The sequence below is a fragment of the Eucyclogobius newberryi genome, unplaced genomic scaffold (assembly GCF_026437365.1).
Source record: "Eucyclogobius newberryi isolate DKJ021-1_F unplaced genomic scaffold, fEucNew1.0.hap1 SCAF_10, whole genome shotgun sequence".
In the NCBI taxonomy this organism is placed as follows: Eukaryota; Metazoa; Chordata; class Actinopteri; order Gobiiformes; family Gobiidae; genus Eucyclogobius; species Eucyclogobius newberryi.
In genome coordinates, this window is record NW_027315724.1 from 5,997,304 (window position 1) to 6,016,372 (window position 19,069).

The 19,069-nt window shown below is 47.5% G+C and overlaps 1 protein-coding gene across 2 annotated transcripts in view; it reads left to right on the top strand.

Moving 5' to 3' along the window:
- cadm2b (cell adhesion molecule 2b) overlaps positions 1 to 19,069 on the top strand; it is a 343,707-nt gene that overhangs the window by 322,912 nt on the left and 1,726 nt on the right. Inside the window, exons 6-9 of one of the 2 annotated variants that reach the window (XM_072460201.1) lie at positions 4,000 to 4,158; positions 12,091 to 12,181; positions 12,889 to 13,067; positions 17,164 to 17,190. In XM_072460201.1, coding sequence (XP_072316302.1) covers positions 4,000 to 4,158; positions 12,091 to 12,181; positions 12,889 to 13,067; positions 17,164 to 17,190 — 456 coding nt within the window. The remainder of the gene's footprint in view (positions 1 to 3,999; positions 4,159 to 12,090; positions 12,182 to 12,888; positions 13,068 to 17,163; positions 17,191 to 19,069) is intronic. The other variant, XM_072460210.1, reaches the window with a different exon arrangement.

Consider the following 19,069-nt stretch of genomic DNA (forward strand, 5'->3'; position numbering starts at 1 on the left):
TTGTGATGGATCTGGAGTGCACGGAGAGGATGAAGACGAGAGGGAAAGTTTGGTAAAGTCATTGTCTGGTAATTCTGCGAGTTTGTTTGTCAGGGGGGTAACCTTGTGGAGGGTTGTGATGCTACTACTGAATGCAGGGATCGGGGAACGCGGGCGGCTACACTGCATGACAAGAGATGGTTCAATACAGAGGACGATAGGGAACAACAGATTAGGGGAAAGGTGCGAGGACAATGATGATTTGCAGAACCTTTAGATTTTAGGTTTCAGGAAATTCAGAACATTTTATTAATGTGATCGCCCGAGTCAAGTTTGTGAGAGTTAGATTGTTAACTTTAGCATTAAGCGCCAAAAACAATCATATAATAAACAGTTTCTCAAAGCTGGGGCACCCAATTTTCACACCACAACACAGGAAGTAGGTTTTTAAATCAGAGTAACTCGTCCCTAGCGCTCACAAACCAGTCGGCACGACATTATTATTCACGTGCATTCATTTTCCAGAGCTTTACAACAGCGTTTTTCAGGCGGCAACGTGAAACCGGGGTGTGCTAACCAAACGCAGCCAATCAGAGTGCTGCTTTCGGCTTTTACTTCCGGGTTGAAGCGACGTCAAATACTTTATTTTTAGACACAGACAGCACGCAGCAGACTGATTTTTTTCTCACAATTGCTGCTGTTACAAGATACTCTTTGGTGATAAAAGACAATGTTTACTCAACTTATATTACAAAAATAAAATAAGTAATTAATTAATTAAAATCTACCTTTATGCTGAACAATATAATGCATCAAATAAGGGCCACAACAGCTTGACAATGACATTTTAGTACCACAGATCGCGCCTATATTAGTGAAGTCAGATATTTATTACTCGTTGGCAAAGAAACAAACTTAAACCACCATTTATCTCTGCTGTCTACCGACTTAAAAATGTATGTTCATTATACCATTCTAAACACGTCACTTCTGGACAGATTGTGCATGTTTTAGGTGGATGGGGAAAATAAGGAAACCAGGAAACTTACCCAGACACAGAGAGAAGCTACTACAGCCACAAAGAAAATAACTATCTTGCTGAGAGGTGAAAATGCTGGCCACACAGCCACTTCTTTTTTCATTTGAAGCATTTGGTGAAATACCTGTGTTTGGTGGTGTGTACAGAATGGGGATGGTCAACTTTCACCACAAGCGGAAATTACCTCTGGTCTCCCAAAGGTTTAGAAAATCACGGTTCAAGGGAAGAACAGTATTTTCAGCTTCTCTCTCTGCAAATCTTATAAAATGAAAAGGAAGCTGGTTCTTTACAGGAGGGGAAATGGGCCCAGTGGATCCCTGATACACAATATTATTAATAGGACAAAGTGCTATAGCTGCTGTAGCCAAACATATTGTGAATAGCAAGTATAGGTAATTGCAGATGGTGTAACGTGTGCAAATCTCATGGTAGAATATTATTACAATAAGCCACATTGTGGTGAGGCTAATTGTAGAAACCATACTTAATTACTGTCATATTCCAAAGAATTTAAATTATAATAGTCATGTCTTCATGTTGTCTGAACAGAAATTAAGTACTTAAGTAAGTCTCATGGTCAATGTAGAAATCCCTGCTGCAACAAAACAACATATCTACCATATTTTCCAGACTTTAAGTCGCACCGGAGTATAAGCCGCATCAGCCAAAAAAGGCATAATAGAGAAGGGAAAAAAAACATATATAAGTCGCACTAGAGTCACATTTTTTGGGGGAAATTTATTTGATAAATTCCAAGACCAAGAACAGACATTTCATCTTGAAATGCAACACACAGATAATAATAACAGATTAGAGAACATGGTGAATAGGTGTACGTATGCTAACGCTAACACCTTCAGCTACATGACGTATGCTAACGCTAACACCTTCAGCTACATGACTTATGCTAACGCTAACACCTTCAGCTACATGAGGCACAGACAGAACTGTGGTAAGTGTCTGGTATGTTAACGTAACATATGAACAGTTATTCAGATAACTATAGCATAAAGAACATGCTAACAAGTTTACCAAAGCATCAGTTTTACCCCAAATCACTAAATCCATTGAATTCTTCTTCCTCTGTGTCACTTCTAAACAACTCCACAAACTCCAGAGGAAGAGGAAGTGCAGATTCTTCTTCTGCGTCGCTTAGAGCCTAGAGCGCCCTTTTGTGGGTGTCATAATAAATGAAAATAATTAACATGTAAAATGCGGTTGCCAGGGTGAAAATAACGAATAATATCACATATAAGTTACTCTGGAGTATAAGTCGCACTCGGCCAAAAATATGAAAAAAGGTGTGACTTATAGTCCGGAAAACACGCTTGTTGTGATGGGATTTCATAGCAGTTTCCCTGTTAAAAGTGGATAGCAGGAATTCCAGCAGTTGCAGAATGCTTTCCAACAGCTGTCCATCAAACTCAACTAATTGGTTCTAAAATGGTAGAAAGTAGTGACAGCACGTCTGTAACGTCTGTAACTGATTTCCAGGCGAGGTGTTTGGGTGTTTGAGGGCAGGTCCTGGAGGAGCCAACTCACCCAGCCAACCGAGTCCACTCTCCCGCCGCGCGGTTCACTCCACCTGGCTCCTCCACATCGCCGGGCTGCCTCAAAGGAGCTGGCGCCAAAAAAACAACATCCCAACTGTCAATGTCAAAACACCAACCAACATCCAGGGGATATATCAAGAGCTAAACATTTTGAGGTGGCGCATGTTTTCCAAAGTCAAAAACTTGGGAAAAGAAGTGAATTTGAAAGTCAAATTCGCAAGCGAGTCAGCGAATGATGAGGGCGCACAGCTTGTTCTGGTGGCTGTGTTCATGTGCGGCCTCAGCTTAGAGGAATATTACAAAAACATGTCAGAGCAACAGCAAGTTCAGTTTTGAAGTTGGAAAACAATTTGAATGCTGAAATTTGAATGAAGCTTTGGGAAGATATAAAGTTTGGGGCTTTGCATTTTGTATTGTTTGTTATGAAGTGCTCACCTCTGGAAGAGAACTGTACTGTCGACTTCACAACTTTCAAACAGGCTCTGACTTTCTCAACTTTTTTCTGATGCTGTTTTTCTAAGAAAAGCAAAGGCCTATGATTAAATCAGAGTAGAGTGGCTAGAGTGGATCAGAGCAGTCGAGATAGGTAAAAGACAACAGCAGAGACTAATGGATACTTGAACAAATATGATTTGTTTGCGGACCAAACCCCCATCGCTGGAGTGTGCATGTGCTCACTATGTTTGAGTCTATTCAAAAACAAGCACTAGAGAAAGTGGTGAATCTTAAAGTTTCTTCTGGGTTATGAAGGTGGACTCCAGGCTGGACCCAAATGCCGTCCCGTCCAGACCTGAACCTGTGACTAAACTTGACTGAACCACCAGGAGTGCAGCTCGCTCTGTGCATCACTCACTCCGAGTGTCTGTTGAACGTTTAACAGTGCGGGACATCAGTCATCTGTAATAATGTGCAGACGTTATGAGAGTTCACTATACGACATCGTTTTCCACTGATTTAGAGCAACAAGAGGAACAAGCGCACATCTCTGGCCTTTCTGCTTTTCCCCCACAGTGAGTGTGTTGTGAGTGCTTGATGCTGTTTGTGCTGCAGCTTTTCCTCTGCGGAAGAAACAAAAGCACAGTTCTACTCCTCAGCTTTATGTTTACTACGGTACTTCAAATCAACTTTTAAAAGAGCAAAACAATATTTCTACTCATTTTAAGAACATCATTATTTGATATGCATATAAGTATTAGTGTATTGCAAAAAAAGAATAATAATTATTAGTCTTAGAAGTATTAGTATTAGAGCCCGAGAGGTTGCGGACCTTGACTTGAGAGGAAACTCCTCAAACTGGACCCCTGCTCTATAAGCAATAAGATAATGCACTGTTGATCAGGATGAAACCGACCAAAGACCCTTAGGTGCTCATTAATAGACATCAAAATGATCTCGATCTATATATATATTGTTTCTTTGTCATTGCAGGCTCCAAAGAGGTGAATGCCACTGGGAGGTCGTTCACGGTGAAGAGCAGTCTGCAGTTCCAGGTGGACCGGCGAGACGACAGCGTGGCCTACACCTGCAGCGTGGAGCATGTGTCCCTGTCCAACCCATACATGACCACAGAGGTCCTGGAGGTCCACTGTGAGTGCCACCGCCTTTCTACCACACACACCTACTGCAAATCACACAGTAAATAACCTTCCACCTCATGCAGCAGAACAAGAATGATTTGTAGTAAGTCGTTGTTTTAAACATGCACTTAAGACAGCTGCACTCTAAAGGGTGTTTAGCCCGATTTGCCTCTCCAGCAGGTCAGGGGAGGCGTATCCTGTGAAGTGCTTCTCATAAGCCATTATTTGCCGTGGCACTCCTCATGCCTGTGGGGTCAGTGTGAGTCTGTTACCGCTGTTTGCCATGTCGCTGCTGCAAATCCTCAAATCATCTCCTCGTGGGTTTGTCTCACGCTCGTCTCCTCGTGGGTTTGTCTCACGCTCGTCTCCTCGTGGGTTTGTCTCGCGCTCGTCTCCTCGTGGGTTTGTCTCGCGCTCGTCTCCTCGTGGGTTTGTCTCGCGCTCGTCTCCTCGTGGGTTTGTCTCGCGCTCGTCTCCTCGTGGGTTTGTCTCGCCCTCGTCTCCTCGTGGGTTTGTCTCGCGCTCGTCTCCTCGTGGGTTTGTCTCGCCCTCGTCTCCTCGTGGGTTTGTCTCGCCCTCATCTCCTCGTGGGTTTGTCTCGCCCTCGTCTCCTCGTGGGTTTGTCTCGCGCTCGTCTCCTCGTGGGTTTGTCTCGCCCTCGTCTCCTCGTGGGTTTGTCTCGCCCTCGTCTCCTCGTGGGTTTGTCTCGCGCTCGTCTCCTCGTGGGTTTGTCTCGCCCTCATCTCCTCGTGGGTTTGTCTCGCCCTCGTCTCCTCGTGGGTTTGTCTCGCGCTCGTCTCCTCGTGGGTTTGTCTCGCCCTCGTCTCCTCGTGGGTTTGTCTCGCCCTCGTCTCCTCGTGGGTTTGTCTCGCGCTCGTCTCCTCGTGGGTTTGTCTCGCCCTCGTCTCCTCGTGTGTTTGTCTCGCGCTCGTCTCCTCGTGGGTTTGTCTCGCGCTCGTCTCCTCGTGGGTTTGTCTCGCGCTCGTCTCCTCGTGGGTTTGTCTCGCTCTCGTCTCCTCGTGGGTTTGTCTCGCGCTCGTCTCCTCGTGGGTTTGTCTCGCGCTCGTCTCCTCGTGGGTTTGTCTCGCCCTCGTCTCCTCGTGGGTTTGTCTCGCGCTCGTCTCCTCGTGGGTTTGTCTCACGCTCGTCTCCTCGTGGGTTTGTCTCACGCTCGTCTCCTCGTGGGTTTGTCTCGCGCTCGTCTCCTCGTGGGTTTGTCTCGCCCTCGTCTCCTCGTGTGTTTGTCTCGCGCTCGTCTCCTCGTGGGTTTGTCTCGCGCTCGTCTCCTCGTGGGTTTGTCTCACGCTCGTCTCCTCGTGGGTTTGTCTCGCGCTCGTCTCCTCGTGGGTTTGTCTCGCCCTCGTCTCCTCGTGGGTTTGTCTCGCGCTCGTCTCCTCGTGGGTTTGTCTCGCCCTCGTCTCCTCGTGGGTTTGTCTCACGCTCGTCTCCTCGTGGGTTTGTCTCGCGCTCGTCTCCTCGTGGGTTTGTCTCGCCCTCGTCTCCTCGTGTGTTTGTCTCGCGCTCGTCTCCTCGTGGGTTTGTCTCGCGCTCGTCTCCTCGTGGGTTTGTCTCACGCTCGTCTCCTCGTGGGTTTGTCTCGCCCTCTTCTCCTCGTGGGTTTGTCTCGCGCTCGTCTCCTCGTGGGTTTGTCTCGCGCTCGTCTCCTCGTGGGTTTGTCTCGCCCTCGTCTCCTCGTGGGTTTGTCTCGCGCTCGTCTCCTCGTGGGTTTGTCTCGCGCTCGTCTCCTCGTGGGTTTGTCTCGCGCTCGTCTCCTCGTGGGTTTGTCTCGCCCTCGTCTCCTCGTGGGTTTGTCTCGCGCTCGTCTCCTCGTGGGTTTGTCTCACGCTCGTCTCCTCGTGGGTTTGTCTCGCCCTCATCTCCTCGTGGGTTTGTCTCGCCCTCGTCTCCTCGTGGGTTTGTCTCGCGCTCGTCTCCTCGTGGGTTTGTCTCGCCCTCATCTCCTCGTGGGTTTGTCTCGCCCTCGTCTCCTCGTGGGTTTGTCTCGCGCTCGTCTCCTCGTGGGTTTGTCTCGCCCTCGTCTCCTCGTGTGTTTGTCTCGCGCTCGTCTCCTCGTGGGTTTGTCTCGCGCTCGTCTCCTCGTGGGTTTGTCTCGCTCTCGTCTCCTCGTGGGTTTGTCTCGCGCTCGTCTCCTCGTGGGTTTGTCTCGCGCTCGTCTCCTCGTGGGTTTGTCTCGCCCTCGTCTCCTCGTGGGTTTGTCTCGCGCTCGTCTCCTCGTGGGTTTGTCTCGCCCTCGTCTCCTCGTGTGTTTGTCTCGCCCTCGTCTCCTCGTGGGTTTGTCTCGCGCTCGTCTCCTCGTGGGTTTGTCTCGCCCTCGTCTCCTCGTGTGTTTGTCTCGCGCTCGTCTCCTCGTGGGTTTGTCTCGCGCTCGTCTCCTCGTGTGTTTGTCTCGCGCTCGTCTCCTCGTGGGTTTGTCTCGCTCTCGTCTCCTCGTGGGTTTGTCTCGCGCTCGTCTCCTCGTGGGTTTGTCTCGCGCTCGTCTCCTCGTGGGTTTGTCTCGCGCTCGTCTCCTCGTGGGTTTGTCTCGCGCTCGTCTCCTCGTGGGTTTGTCTCGCGCTCGTCTCCTCGTGGGTTTGTCTCGCCCTCGTCTCCTCGTGGGTTTGTCTCGCGCTCGTCTCCTCGTGGGTTTGTCTCACGCTCGTCTCCTCGTGGGTTTGTCTCACGCTCGTCTCCTCGTGGGTTTGTCTCGCCCTCATCTCCTCGTGGGTTTGTCTCGCCCTCGTCTCCTCGTGGGTTTGTCTCGCCCTCGTCTCCTCGTGTGTTTGTCTCGCCCTCGTCTCCTCGTGGGTTTGTCTCGCGCTCGTCTCCTCGTGGGTTTGTCTCGCGCTCGTCTCCTCGTGGGTTTGTCTCGCCCTCGTCTCCTCGTGTGTTTGTCTCGCGCTCGTCTCCTCGTGGGTTTGTCTCGCGCTCGTCTCCTCGTGGGTTTGTCTCGCTCTCGTCTCCTCGTGGGTTTGTCTCGCGCTCGTCTCCTCGTGGGTTTGTCTCGCGCTCGTCTCCTCGTGGGTTTGTCTCGCGCTCGTCTCCTCGTGGGTTTGTCTCGCGCTCGTCTCCTCGTGGGTTTGTCTCGCGCTCGTCTCCTCGTGGGTTTGTCTCGCGCTCGTCTCCTCGTGGGTTTGTCTCGCGCTCGTCTCCTCGTGGGTTTGTCTCGCGCTCGTCTCCTCGTGGGTTTGTCTCGCGCTCGTCTCCTCGTGGGTTTGTCTCGCCCTCGTCTCCTCGTGGGTTTGTCTCGCGCTCGTCTCCTCGTGGGTTTGTCTCACGCTCGTCTCCTCGTGGGTTTGTCTCGCCCTCGTCTCCTCGTGGGTTTGTCTCGCCCTCGTCTCCTCGTGGGTTTGTCTCGCGCTCGTCTCCTCGTGGGTTTGTCTCGCCCTCGTCTCCTCGTGTGTTTGTCTCGCGCTCGTCTCCTCGTGGGTTTGTCTCGCGCTCGTCTCCTCGTGGGTTTGTCTCGCGCTCGTCTCCTCGTGGGTTTGTCTCGCTCTCGTCTCCTCGTGGGTTTGTCTCGCCCTCGTCTCCTCGTGTGTTTGTCTCGCGCTCGTCTCCTCGTGGGTTTGTCTCACGCTCGTCTCCTCGTGGGTTTGTCTCGCGCTCGTCTCCTCGTGGGTTTGTCTCGCGCTCGTCTCCTCGTGGGTTTGTCTCGCGCTCGTCTCCTCGTGGGTTTGTCTCGCGCTCGTCTCCTCGTGGGTTTGTCTCGCGCTCGTCTCCTTGTGGGTTTGTCTCGCCCTCGTCTCCTCGTGGGTTTGTCTCGCGCTCGTCTCCTCGTGGGTTTGTCTCGCGCTCGTCTCCTCGTGGGTTTGTCTCGCGCTCGTCTCCTCGTGGGTTTGTCTCGCGCTCGTCTCCTCGTGGGTTTGTCTCGCGCTCGTCTCCTCGTGGGTTTGTCTCGCTCTCGTCTCCTCGTGGGTTTGTCTCGCGCTCGTCTCCTCGTGGGTTTGTCTCGCGCTCGTCTCCTCGTGGGTTTGTCTCGCCCTCGTCTCCTCGTGGGTTTGTCTCGCGCTCGTCTCCTCGTGGGTTTGTCTCGCCCTCGTCTCCTCGTGTGTTTGTCTCGCGCTCGTCTCCTCGTGGGTTTGTCTCGCGCTCGTCTCCTCGTGGGTTTGTCTCGCGCTCGTCTCCTCGTGGGTTTGTCTCGCCCTCGTCTCCTCGTGGGTTTGTCTCGCGCTCGTCTCCTCGTGGGTTTGTCTCGCGCTCGTCTCCTCGTGGGTTTGTCTCGCGCTCGTCTCCTCGTGGGTTTGTCTCGCGCTCGTCTCCTCGTGGGTTTGTCTCGCGCTCGTCTCCTCGTGGGTTTGTCTCGCCCTCGTCTCCTCGTGGGTTTGTCTCGCGCTCGTCTCCTCGTGGGTTTGTCTCGCGCTCGTCTCCTCGTGGGTTTGTCTCGCGCTCGTCTCCTCGTGGGTTTGTCTCGCGCTCGTCTCCTCGTGGGTTTGTCTCGCGCTCGTCTCCTCGTGGGTTTGTCTCGCTCTCGTCTCCTCGTGGGTTTGTCTCGCCCTCGTCTCCTCGTGGGTTTGTCTCGCCCTTGTCTCCTCGTGGGTTTGTCTCGCCCTCGTCTCCTCGTGGGTTTGTCTCGCTCTCGTCTCCTCGTGGGTTTGTCTCGCGCTCGTCTCCTCGTGGGTTTGTCTCGCGCTCGTCTCCTCGTGGGTTTGTCTCGCGCTCGTCTCCTCGTGGGTTTGTCTCGCGCTCGTCTCCTCGTGGGTTTGTCTCGCGCTCGTCTCCTCGTGGGTTTGTCTCGCCCTCGTCTCCTCGTGGGTTTGTCTCGCGCTCGTCTCCTCGTGGGTTTGTCTCGCGCTCGTCTCCTCGTGGGTTTGTCTCGCGCTCGTCTCCTCGTGGGTTTGTCTCGCGCTCGTCTCCTCGTGGGTTTGTCTCGCGCTCGTCTCCTCGTGTGTTTGTCTCGCGCTCGTCTCCTCGTGGGTTTGTCTCGCGCTCGTCTCCTCGTGGGTTTGTCTCGCGCTCGTCTCCTCGTGGGTTTGTCTCGCTCTCGTCTCCTCGTGGGTTTGTCTCGCGCTCGTCTCCTCGTGGGTTTGTCTCGCGCTCGTCTCCTCGTGGGTTTGTCTCGCGCTCGTCTCCTCGTGGGTTTGTCTCGCGCTCGTCTCCTCGTGGGTTTGTCTCGCGCTCGTCTCCTCGTGGGTTTGTCTCGCCCTCGTCTCCTCGTGGGTTTGTCTCGCGCTCGTTTCCTCGCGGGTTTGTCTCGCGCTCGTCTCCTCGTGGGTTTGTCTCGCCCTCGTCTCCTCGTGGGTTTGTCTCGCGCCCGTCTCCTCGTGGGTTTGTCTCGCGCCCGTCTCCTCGTGGGTTTGTCTCGCGCTCGTCTCCTCATGGGTTTGTTTCACGCTCATCTCCTCGTGGGTTTGTCTCGCGCTCGTCTCCTCGTGGGTTTGTCTCACGCTCGTCTCCTCGTGGGTTTGTCTCGCGCTCGTCTCCTCGCTGGTTTGTCTCGCGCTCGTCTCCTCGTGGGTTTGTTTCACGCTCATCTCCTCGTGGGTTTGTCTCGCGCTCGTCTCCTCGTGGGTTTGTCTCACGCTCGTCTCCTCGTGGGTTTGTCTCGCGCTCGTCTCCTCGCTGGTTTGTCTCGCGCTCGTCTCCTCGTGGGTTTGTTTCACGCTCATCTCCTCGTGGGTTTGTCTCACGCTCGTCTCCTCGTGGGTTTGTCTCGCGCTCGTCTCCTCGCTGGTTTGTCTCGCGCTCGTCTCCTCGTGGGTTTGTCAGACTTTTGAGCAAGAAGTGTAAATGTTTTTGTGTTAAATGGCAATGGTTGAAGTCTGTATTGTTTATGTTCTGGAAATCTATAGAAAACCATATTTTTAAGGCAAAAAGTAAAAAAAAGATTGATCAATAAGAGGGGGAAAAAACGTTTGAAAAATGTAAGTCTTAGTATTATATAATAAATGTTAACATAAAGAGGCTGACATCAATGTTCCCAGTCAAAGAGAGACGAGGGACACACTTCCACACACAGCGCCCCCTTATGGGCGTGTGGAGCCAGGGAAGCTCCTGTTTCACGCACCAATTACAAAACACTAGCTCATAGTCTATGCAGTTGGATTATACATTTTTGGGGGACGTCCCAATCATGTTAATGTTTTATTATATTGTCTATTCACACAGAACATCAAACAGCTGTCGGTAGTCAGCGCAGCCGGCTGGAACCGCACTGTAACTGCCACAGAGGCAATGACATATGAACCAGCACCAGCCTCCACACAACCCCAGTCCTCTCACAGTCACAGCCAACGCACTCATGAGGCCCAGGCTGAAAACTGCAACAACATGAGACAATAATCATAACACCTAAACCAAAAGCCCTACACACGGCCACATATGGCTCTAGTGCAGCTCCAACAATGTGCACGATCCATGTATGTGTGTGTGTGTGTGTCTCTGTGTGTGTGTGTCTGTGTGTGTGTGTGTGTGTCTCTGTGTGTGTGTGCCTGTGTGTGTGCGTTTGTGTGCGCATGTGTGTGTGTGTGTGTGAGTCTGTGTGTGTCTATGTGTGTGTGTGTGTCTGTCTCTGTGTGTGTCTCTGTGTGTGTGTGTGTGTGTGTGTGTGTGCGTGCGTGTGTGTGTGTGCATGCGTGCATGTGTGCGTGCATGTGTGTGTGTGTGTGTGTGCGGACGTGCGTGCGTGTGTGCGTGTCTGTGTGTTTATGTGTGTGTCTCTCTGTTTGTGTGTGTGTGTGTGTCTGTGTGTGTGTCTCTGTGTGTGTGTGTGTGTGTCTCTCTGTGTGTGTGTGTGTTTGTGTCTCTCTGTGTGTGTGTGTGTGTGTGTGTCTCTGTGTGCGTGTGTGTGTCTCTGTGTGTGTGTGTGTGTGTGTCTCTGTGTGTGTGTCTCTGTGTGTGTGTGTGAGTCTGCGTGTGTGTGTGAGTCTGCGTGTGTGTGTGTCTGTGTGTGTCTGTGTGTGTCTCTGTGTGTGTGTGTGTGTGTGAGTCTGCGTGTGTGTGTGAGTCTACGTGTGTGTGTGTGTCTGTGTGTGTGTGTGTGTGAGTCTGCGTGTGTGTGTCTGTGTGTGTGTGTGAGTGTCTGTGTGTGTCTCTGTGTGTGTGTGTGAGTCTGCGTGTGTGTGAGTCTGCGTGTGTGTGTGTCTCTGTGTGTGTGTGTGTGTGCGTGCGTGCGTGCGTGCGTCTGTGTGTGTGTGTGTGTGTGTGTCTCTGTGTGTGTGTGTGTCTTTGTGTGTGTGTGTGTGTGTGCGTGCGTGCGTGTGTGTGTCTGTGTGTGTGTGTGTGTTTTGTGGACAGACTTATGTGAAATTAAGAATAATATGTGTTATTTTAAGCAGAAATTCCTTTTTTGTTATATGTTTGTCACTATGAACTATGACGTTTATTAAAAAAAAATGTAATATGCTTTTAAATGGTTCACGGAATGTACAAAAAATTAACCTATTACTTGATTAAAAGAATCAATAGATTATTCAATTACTAAAATAATTGATAGCTGCAGCCCTAGGTACAGTGCGTGTCCTCTGAGCCAAAGACACAACATTTGGGGGACCCATCCCTGTTTCCATACTGCCGCTGTGTCGTTGGGCAGGACACCTAACCCGCCTCGCCGCTAGTGTTTCTGAATGTAAAGTGCTTTGAGTGCCTTGAAGGTAGAACAACGCTTTATAAATTAATTTACCATTTTAAAATGTTTGTTCTCGTAACAATCTTAAAATTGTATATTGTGACACTTCTGACATAAACATACACACATTCACTTTCACTCCGCCCAGTCCCGGATCAGCAGCGAGAAGAGGAAACACACCAGCTCAGATTACCTCTCCATCTGCAGGCTTTGGTTAGCATTTGAGCAGGATTAGTGCAGGATTAGTGGGCAGGTAAGGGATTAGAAAGGCAGAACACAGGGATCTGGGCTGGAGCGGAGAGATGCCCGGTGGGGAAAGAGCTAACTATCACCGTCTTTAAAGCAACTCTTATATCTTTCTATTGTTTGTCCTTTTTGCAGATGCACCACATTTGGAGATCAGAAACTCGCACATAATTCCACAAGAAGGACAGTACTTCAAGCTGGAGTGTGTCAACAGAGGAAACCCAATGTAAGATATGCATAAGTGCCAGTGTGTCTTTGGCCCTTCTTCAGATCCAGGCAGAGCACTATCTTTAGTTCTAAAGGACGGTATAATGTTGCTTTAAAGGGCACAAGGACACATACAGTATAAAGCAACAACGAATTGTTGAGCTTTTAACCATGTTATATTGTTGTCAAAAACATAGCTGGAGTTGTATTTAGCTTTATTCACGCAGGTTTCATGAATCCAGTTTACGAGGTTTTCTCCCTCTGAGGATCAGAAAAATATGTTTACATTTTCCCTGTCAAAGTCAAAATCTCATCCACAAATCCTCACCAGACTCGTTCTGTGCATTTTCTGCCGTCATATCACATTCATTACAACTGCAGGATATTTAGAGATGCCAAAGCAGAGGGCAAAGGCCAATTACAATACAAACAATGCATCATATGTGTCTTTTAAATCATTAAGTGTGCCTTATTGTTGTTTTGTTAGGTTTAAAAACCCAAGTCACTCTTAGAGATGAGGTCAAAACTACCAGACTGGGGTTTGTCTGGGCGTATAGTAAGATTTCAAAAGGGGCGACAGGTGTCCCTAGATATTTTTTTAGTCTTTATTGTTCAGTGCCAAGCCTTTTCCACCAATAGTTGTAAAGGACTAACGTACAGCAACAAGAATACTACCTGACGTAGTCTTTAGATGGTGCTAGTGGTGACCATGTTTTGCGTTCCCAGCCCAGAGCCGATCCTGTGGTCCAAAGACGGCGGGGATCTTCCGGACATTGAGCATATGATCGTGGAGGGCACAGAGCTCACCTTCACCACGTTAAACAAGACGGACAACGGCACGTACCGCTGCGAGGCCAGCAACGACCTGGGCACGGCGCGCGCAGAATACATCCTCTTTGTATACGGTGAGTATCCAGTCACTCTAGATGAGGCGCATCATGAGAAATACAGTCTTTGGAGCTTTTTAACCGTTTTGTAATGTTTCCTTATCAAAGAGATTTGTTTCATTAACACATTATGTTCTCCTTTAATGCTCTAGGAAGGTCATGTCGTTTGCATGTAGACTCTATCATCCATGTAGGTCTCTTCTCTGCTCCTCACAGTTACAAGTGCAGGTCACTCCGAGTGCTCTCTTTCTTCACTTTTTGTCTCATTTCTCCAGAGAACCAGTCAGACCAGTCTTGTCCCAGTGTACATACTGGTCAGAGTCAAGAAGGTGCAAACTTAATCAGAGACATTCAGGGTTGGCAAGTCATTTAGCATTAGAAATCAAACTTGGCACCTATAATTCCTAATACAAATATATAACCCGATATATATTTCAGATGATTACAGTCCAGTGAAAACTCGTGTCACTCTCTGCTGTCATCTGGTTCAAATGAGATTGTAGTGAAGGTTATTTTAGTGCTGAAATCATGGCGATATAAAGAGCTCCTCGAGGCTGAAGTATTCTGATTACTTTGTTTGTTGTTTGTTGACTGTGTTTCAAAACGCAGAGGAGCACTTCCTGGACAAGGATTGGCTCGTGCGGAAAAGTGCCACCCATTTCCAAGAAACAGACTCCATTACATTTGTGACGAAGCGAAATTGCCCTACAACATAAATGTCCGGCAAATCACACCCATCATCACTGCTTTAACCTTTGACCTCAAAAAGTGTGCTGAAGATACAGTGAATAAGAATACATATTTGAGGCTAAAAATATAATTGTAACTTGTGCATTGGATGATAGAGTATCAGTATCGCCGATGAATTTGTAGTCACTGCAAAATTAACGTCATGATATTTCCAAAACAGGACAGAGTTGAGCCATAAAAGTTTGTCACGATTAAAACGTGATATGAGGTGTTTTTTTTCGTCTTAATTCAATCTTAGCAGAATACATTTACTGCACATTACCTTTGTAGGGCTGAAAACACAACTTCCGGTCGTTTTTTGATGATTTTTGCTATCCTTTTCTTGAAATACAAGCTGTAGTTGTTTCGTCCCAGCATGCATTCTGTTTCATGGAACACATTTAAACATGACCTCAGATACTTGTGTAAAACGTCTAATTTCCACGCTTTGCGTCCATCTATTTGACAAGCTGAGTATAGGCTTGGATCCTACACACGATGTGGAAGTTCCTTTTTAAGAAGGCGACCCAGAATCCTGACATTTAAATAAGCAGGTTTCTATCACTGACGGATGTAGAGGAGATGGCCTTTGTTAGTGTGACGAGGTTCTTATTTGGTCTATATGTGAACTAGTTGAAGAAAACCTTGATTTAATTTATTATGGAGTTCAAATAATGATAATGATTTCAGTTTTTATGTTTTAGGAATCTCTTGAGCAGGTTTCAGGCTGCAGATATTTATATCATAGGTCTATGATGAGGACTATAACCTCAGTGAGCTCTAATTTTGAGTGAAAACCCCAAGAAAAAATACTGCAAGATGGCTCAGTAGCGCCACCTGAATGAACACGGCTGCAATGGGAGCGCTGACATGAAAGATGTCAGGACCTCCTAATGACAGGAAGTTGGACAAATGAAACTTGGCAGATTCATAGAGCATCTCGAGGTAGTAAAACAAATATATTATGGCCCCGCCCTAAACCACACCATTTTGGTTCAAACTTGACACCTGTCGCCGTATTTGAATGAACTTGTGCAAGAGTTTTTATCTGACGGTCACCAAACTAAAGCTGCAAAATCAAGACAAATGTGCGGTCATAAATTGTTAATATAATTTGCATAAGTTTCAGGGTGTGGTCATAATGAGCTCTTAATCAAGAAGCAATTTTTTGCAAAGTTTTGATGAGCTGGACATAATCTATTCCCTGTATTTGAACAAACTTGTCCCAGGGTTTTATCCGATGGTCATAAAACTGACACATTGTAAATAATGTTGTTTTACACCAATCAATCAGCAGAATGTGAAGAAAAGTTGTAAAATACTTTTAGAGTTCCATCTAAATGATGGAAACATGAGTTACATATAATACAAAACAAAACAAATGTTTAAACATTTACTTTTTTTAAAACAAAGACTTTTTAAACAAACCAAATACAGATGCTCTCATATATTACTATTCATCAAATAATACATTCAAGGAGTTTTGGTCCAGTGTACAACAGGGTCACAACCAGGAAGTAGTGGAGGGCAGTGGAGAAGACTTGGGAGTATATTATGGGTTTCATGCGGCGTCGACGGTAGAAATCTGAGCTAGCTGCTACAAAATCCCTTTCATTTTTTGCACAAACCTGTCTGCATAGTTACATTTCACCGCAAGGTCCCTCTCGGACGCATCGGCATAAACCTACAAGAGCTGACTACGTAATGGTACTGTTTACGTGAGTGAGAGAGATATTTAAGCATGTAACTTACATCTCGTCTATGTGGGGAGAGTTACTTGACTCCAGTGCACTAGTTTTGAAGTTTATTAGCTACGATTCTGGCCATTCCCAGAATGCACCACACCACGCACACTCCTCACTTTGCTTCACTCCACCTCATATTTCACCTCTTGTTTAGAATTCCTCGCACTGCTCTGTCAGCAAATGCGCCAACACAACATGTCAGGAAGTCTCAATGTGCAACAGAATTAATTATTGGACTGGTTGAATAATAGACTAAATTATTCCTGATTTTATTAATCTAATTAATTTTATTATTCCTAGTTGTCAATACAAATTTGCATTAGTCATAGCCAAATTAGATATTATTTATGCATTTTTAAGACATTTTATACTGACTAACAAATAATGATGTAGAATACTTTTTAAAACTGCCATCAAGGCCATCAGGTTGTTACATTTTTAGTTTTATTATATTGCTGCAAATTGATTTCCTCTTTTGAGTCACCCGCTATTATCAATGAAACCACGATCATCAAATCACTTTTGTTTTAGCCACTTCATCCACGGCAGCAATCTTTTTTATACAGATTTGGCATTAAGTATTTAGTTTATTCTGATGCGCTTCCATTTGTTTACAGTGTAGTCTGTGAGTTGTTGTTTTAAGGGCTTTACATTTCAAAAGGTGCAATAAAAAAGGTGTACGCATTGTGGAGGTGTTGACTTCCTGTTCACACTGCCTGAATGTTGCAGGGTGAACAGTGTTGACAGGGCAACCAATAAAATCAGAACCTGCATCTAAGGGCGAGCGAGGGGCGGAGGTTCAGAATCTCTGCTCAAAGCCAGAGGAAATAGGGCCCAATTGATATGTATCCAGTTCCTCCATGTGCCTTTATTGGCCAGGCCCCAGTATGAACAGTTTGTATGCACATCCTGGGACAAGAAGCTCATGCCAGGTTACACCAGACCATCTCTCTGTGTCGCACTCAGTAGGAAAAGCCTCTCACTAAAAGAGATCGGGTTGTTTGGACGAATACTTCATGCTGATTGGTTGTAGCGTCACAACAAGTCGAGTTATCGATCTTTAGTTAAATCAAGACAAGCACAGAAATGGTTCCTCTCCGCAAATACACAACGCTCCTCTGACTCTCCATGTTTGTTTGCTTCATTCGGGGCACTTCACCTCTGACCTCTGCCCAAAGCACAATGCTGTGATTGGTCCAGTCTCTGCGCCACTGTTGGTTCAGGCCCAATTGCAATCAGATGCAACAGCGGGAGCCTAACGAGATGGATTGTCAAGAGTTTGTGAACTCACTGATCGCACATCTTGAGAAGTCATCTTGCTGATCCAGTTAGGTCTGCTGTGGAATTCTTTTACTTCTCCTTTGTGCATGCTTGTGTATTAGTGGGACGCAGCAACAATAATCAATGCTGGTCTAGACTAAGCTCTGTCCCGTAAACATTCCTGTTATAGCTGTATGAAAGACAATATTCCCCTGGGCCATGTGTTCTCATCATTAGTCCCGTTCTTACGTCGAGGAAGGGCTAACTCCAACAACTCCTTTATTGCCTTGTCATGTTTGTTCTGATCTCTGTGGTTACACATTGTTCCCCTTCATCTTCCTCCAACTGCTGTCACTGTCTGCAACCATGGCAACCTACAGCCAAAGATTTTCCAGGGCCCAGCTCAGGTAACTACCCCCGGACGCTGACTGTGAGGCGGGCTGACCGCGTGAGACCACCCTCGTCATGGCTGCGCTCCTTCACCTGCCCCACAGCATGAGAAGCTCCATCAGCATGCACAGACACACCGGCCGCGCCTCCATCACAAGCAAACAGTACACTTCCTCCTCATATGGAAGCTGGTGTGAGGGTCGGGTCAGGGCGTGTCCGCACTGCACTTACAAATCAAAATAAGTATGGGTTGTAGAATTTAATGTCTATACTTTCCAATTGAGGTTATGCAGATGATGATTCTGAGTTTTAGCAGTGTAGAACTGTAGTATGTTAGTGGTGAATGGAGTTTGAAACATATCTAAAACGTGAAAGAGCTGTAACAGTCTAATAACAAGTATAGTAGTGAAAACGTCTGGTATTAGAATTTTGTTTGTACCTGACATCTACAAAAAAATGAATTCAGTTCTAACAGTAGTAGAAACATTAGCAAACAATCTATTCAAGCTCTGCACGGTCGGCGGAACAACAAAGAAACTGTTTTCAGGTTCCATTTCGCCTTTAAAAAATTCATTTGAGCAAAACAAAAACCCCACAGATGAATATGAGAAGAATAAAAAAACATTTCAATAGTTGGGGCTGTCCATAATTCTGCCACTCACTGCCACTCAGTCGGAACGCTGAGGGGCATTTTTCGGAGTCAGTGCATAACCTCAATTTTGGAAAGAAATATCAAAACCCAAAAATCCACCAATGCTTATTCTGGGTTTTTTAAATTTCACTTTTGAGCGAAGGAAATCAACAAGAGCTTTTCTGTAAGTGAGGTCTACGTTATTGTGGTTTCCAGTTGCAATTTTTTTTAGCTGCATTTAGAATACATTTTGATATTATTATTATTATATTATCATATTTACAGTCTATGCCAGTCTATGTTATTTATAATGTAGAAACTATAAAAGACAGAAAGAAAATATAAAGTCGGAAAAAATATTGCATCACAAATTGCGCTTCCTGTTTCTATTCTAACATTTGTAAGCGTTGGCATAAGCATAAGACGTGTTTAGATGACACTGTGAACTCTTCTACAGAACTGTGCAGTTGTGTGATGTGAAAATTACCCGTGTCTCTTCTTGACACGCAGAATTGCCTGTACAGATCTTAGTGTCTACGGACGTGCGCCCAATTTGAACTCAGCTCTAGTGTTTTTCCACACTGTAATTACTCCAAAGTTTCTAACATACCGCTCCTCAGTGCAATGCATGAAGTGAGCTAACCTGCATGAGTCACAAGTCTCCTGTGTTTTTGTATTTCAATGCTGGATGATATCGTTGTTACTGGGGAACTACGGCAGCGTAAAAGCTTGGTGCACATTTTCCGCCGTCATTTCCCGAGGTCACTTTGCCAGAGCAAGCACTAGCCACAGTCATTCATCAACCTGAGCTAATGAGAGCAGATGTGAGCCGCACTAACCACAGCAGCTAACACTTCATTACAGGACACACACAAAGGTAGCGTCCTCCTGGCTAGCTCGCCATCTCCAAGAATTTCACCTTAAATAAGATTCATTCTGCAAAGCTCATGGGCAAATGCAAAGGGAACAAGAAAGGGGCTGTGTGCAAAGACTGTCTTCCAGCGTTGCTATAGATTTGTCAAACACAACGCTGCAAATTGAATCCAGTGCTTTTGAAAAGGGTTGTTCTAAATCTAGCAGAACTCATTTGGGATACATGCTTTGTTCATCTGCAGAAAAACTACAGCTGAATGTTTGCCAAGAAATTGCTGTGGAAACATTTCCCTGCCTGTTTATTAAATGTCTACACCTGTGCAACAGAAGAAAATACTGAAGAAATACTCATGGTCTAAAATAGAAATAAAAGGAAGAGGAAAACCTAAATC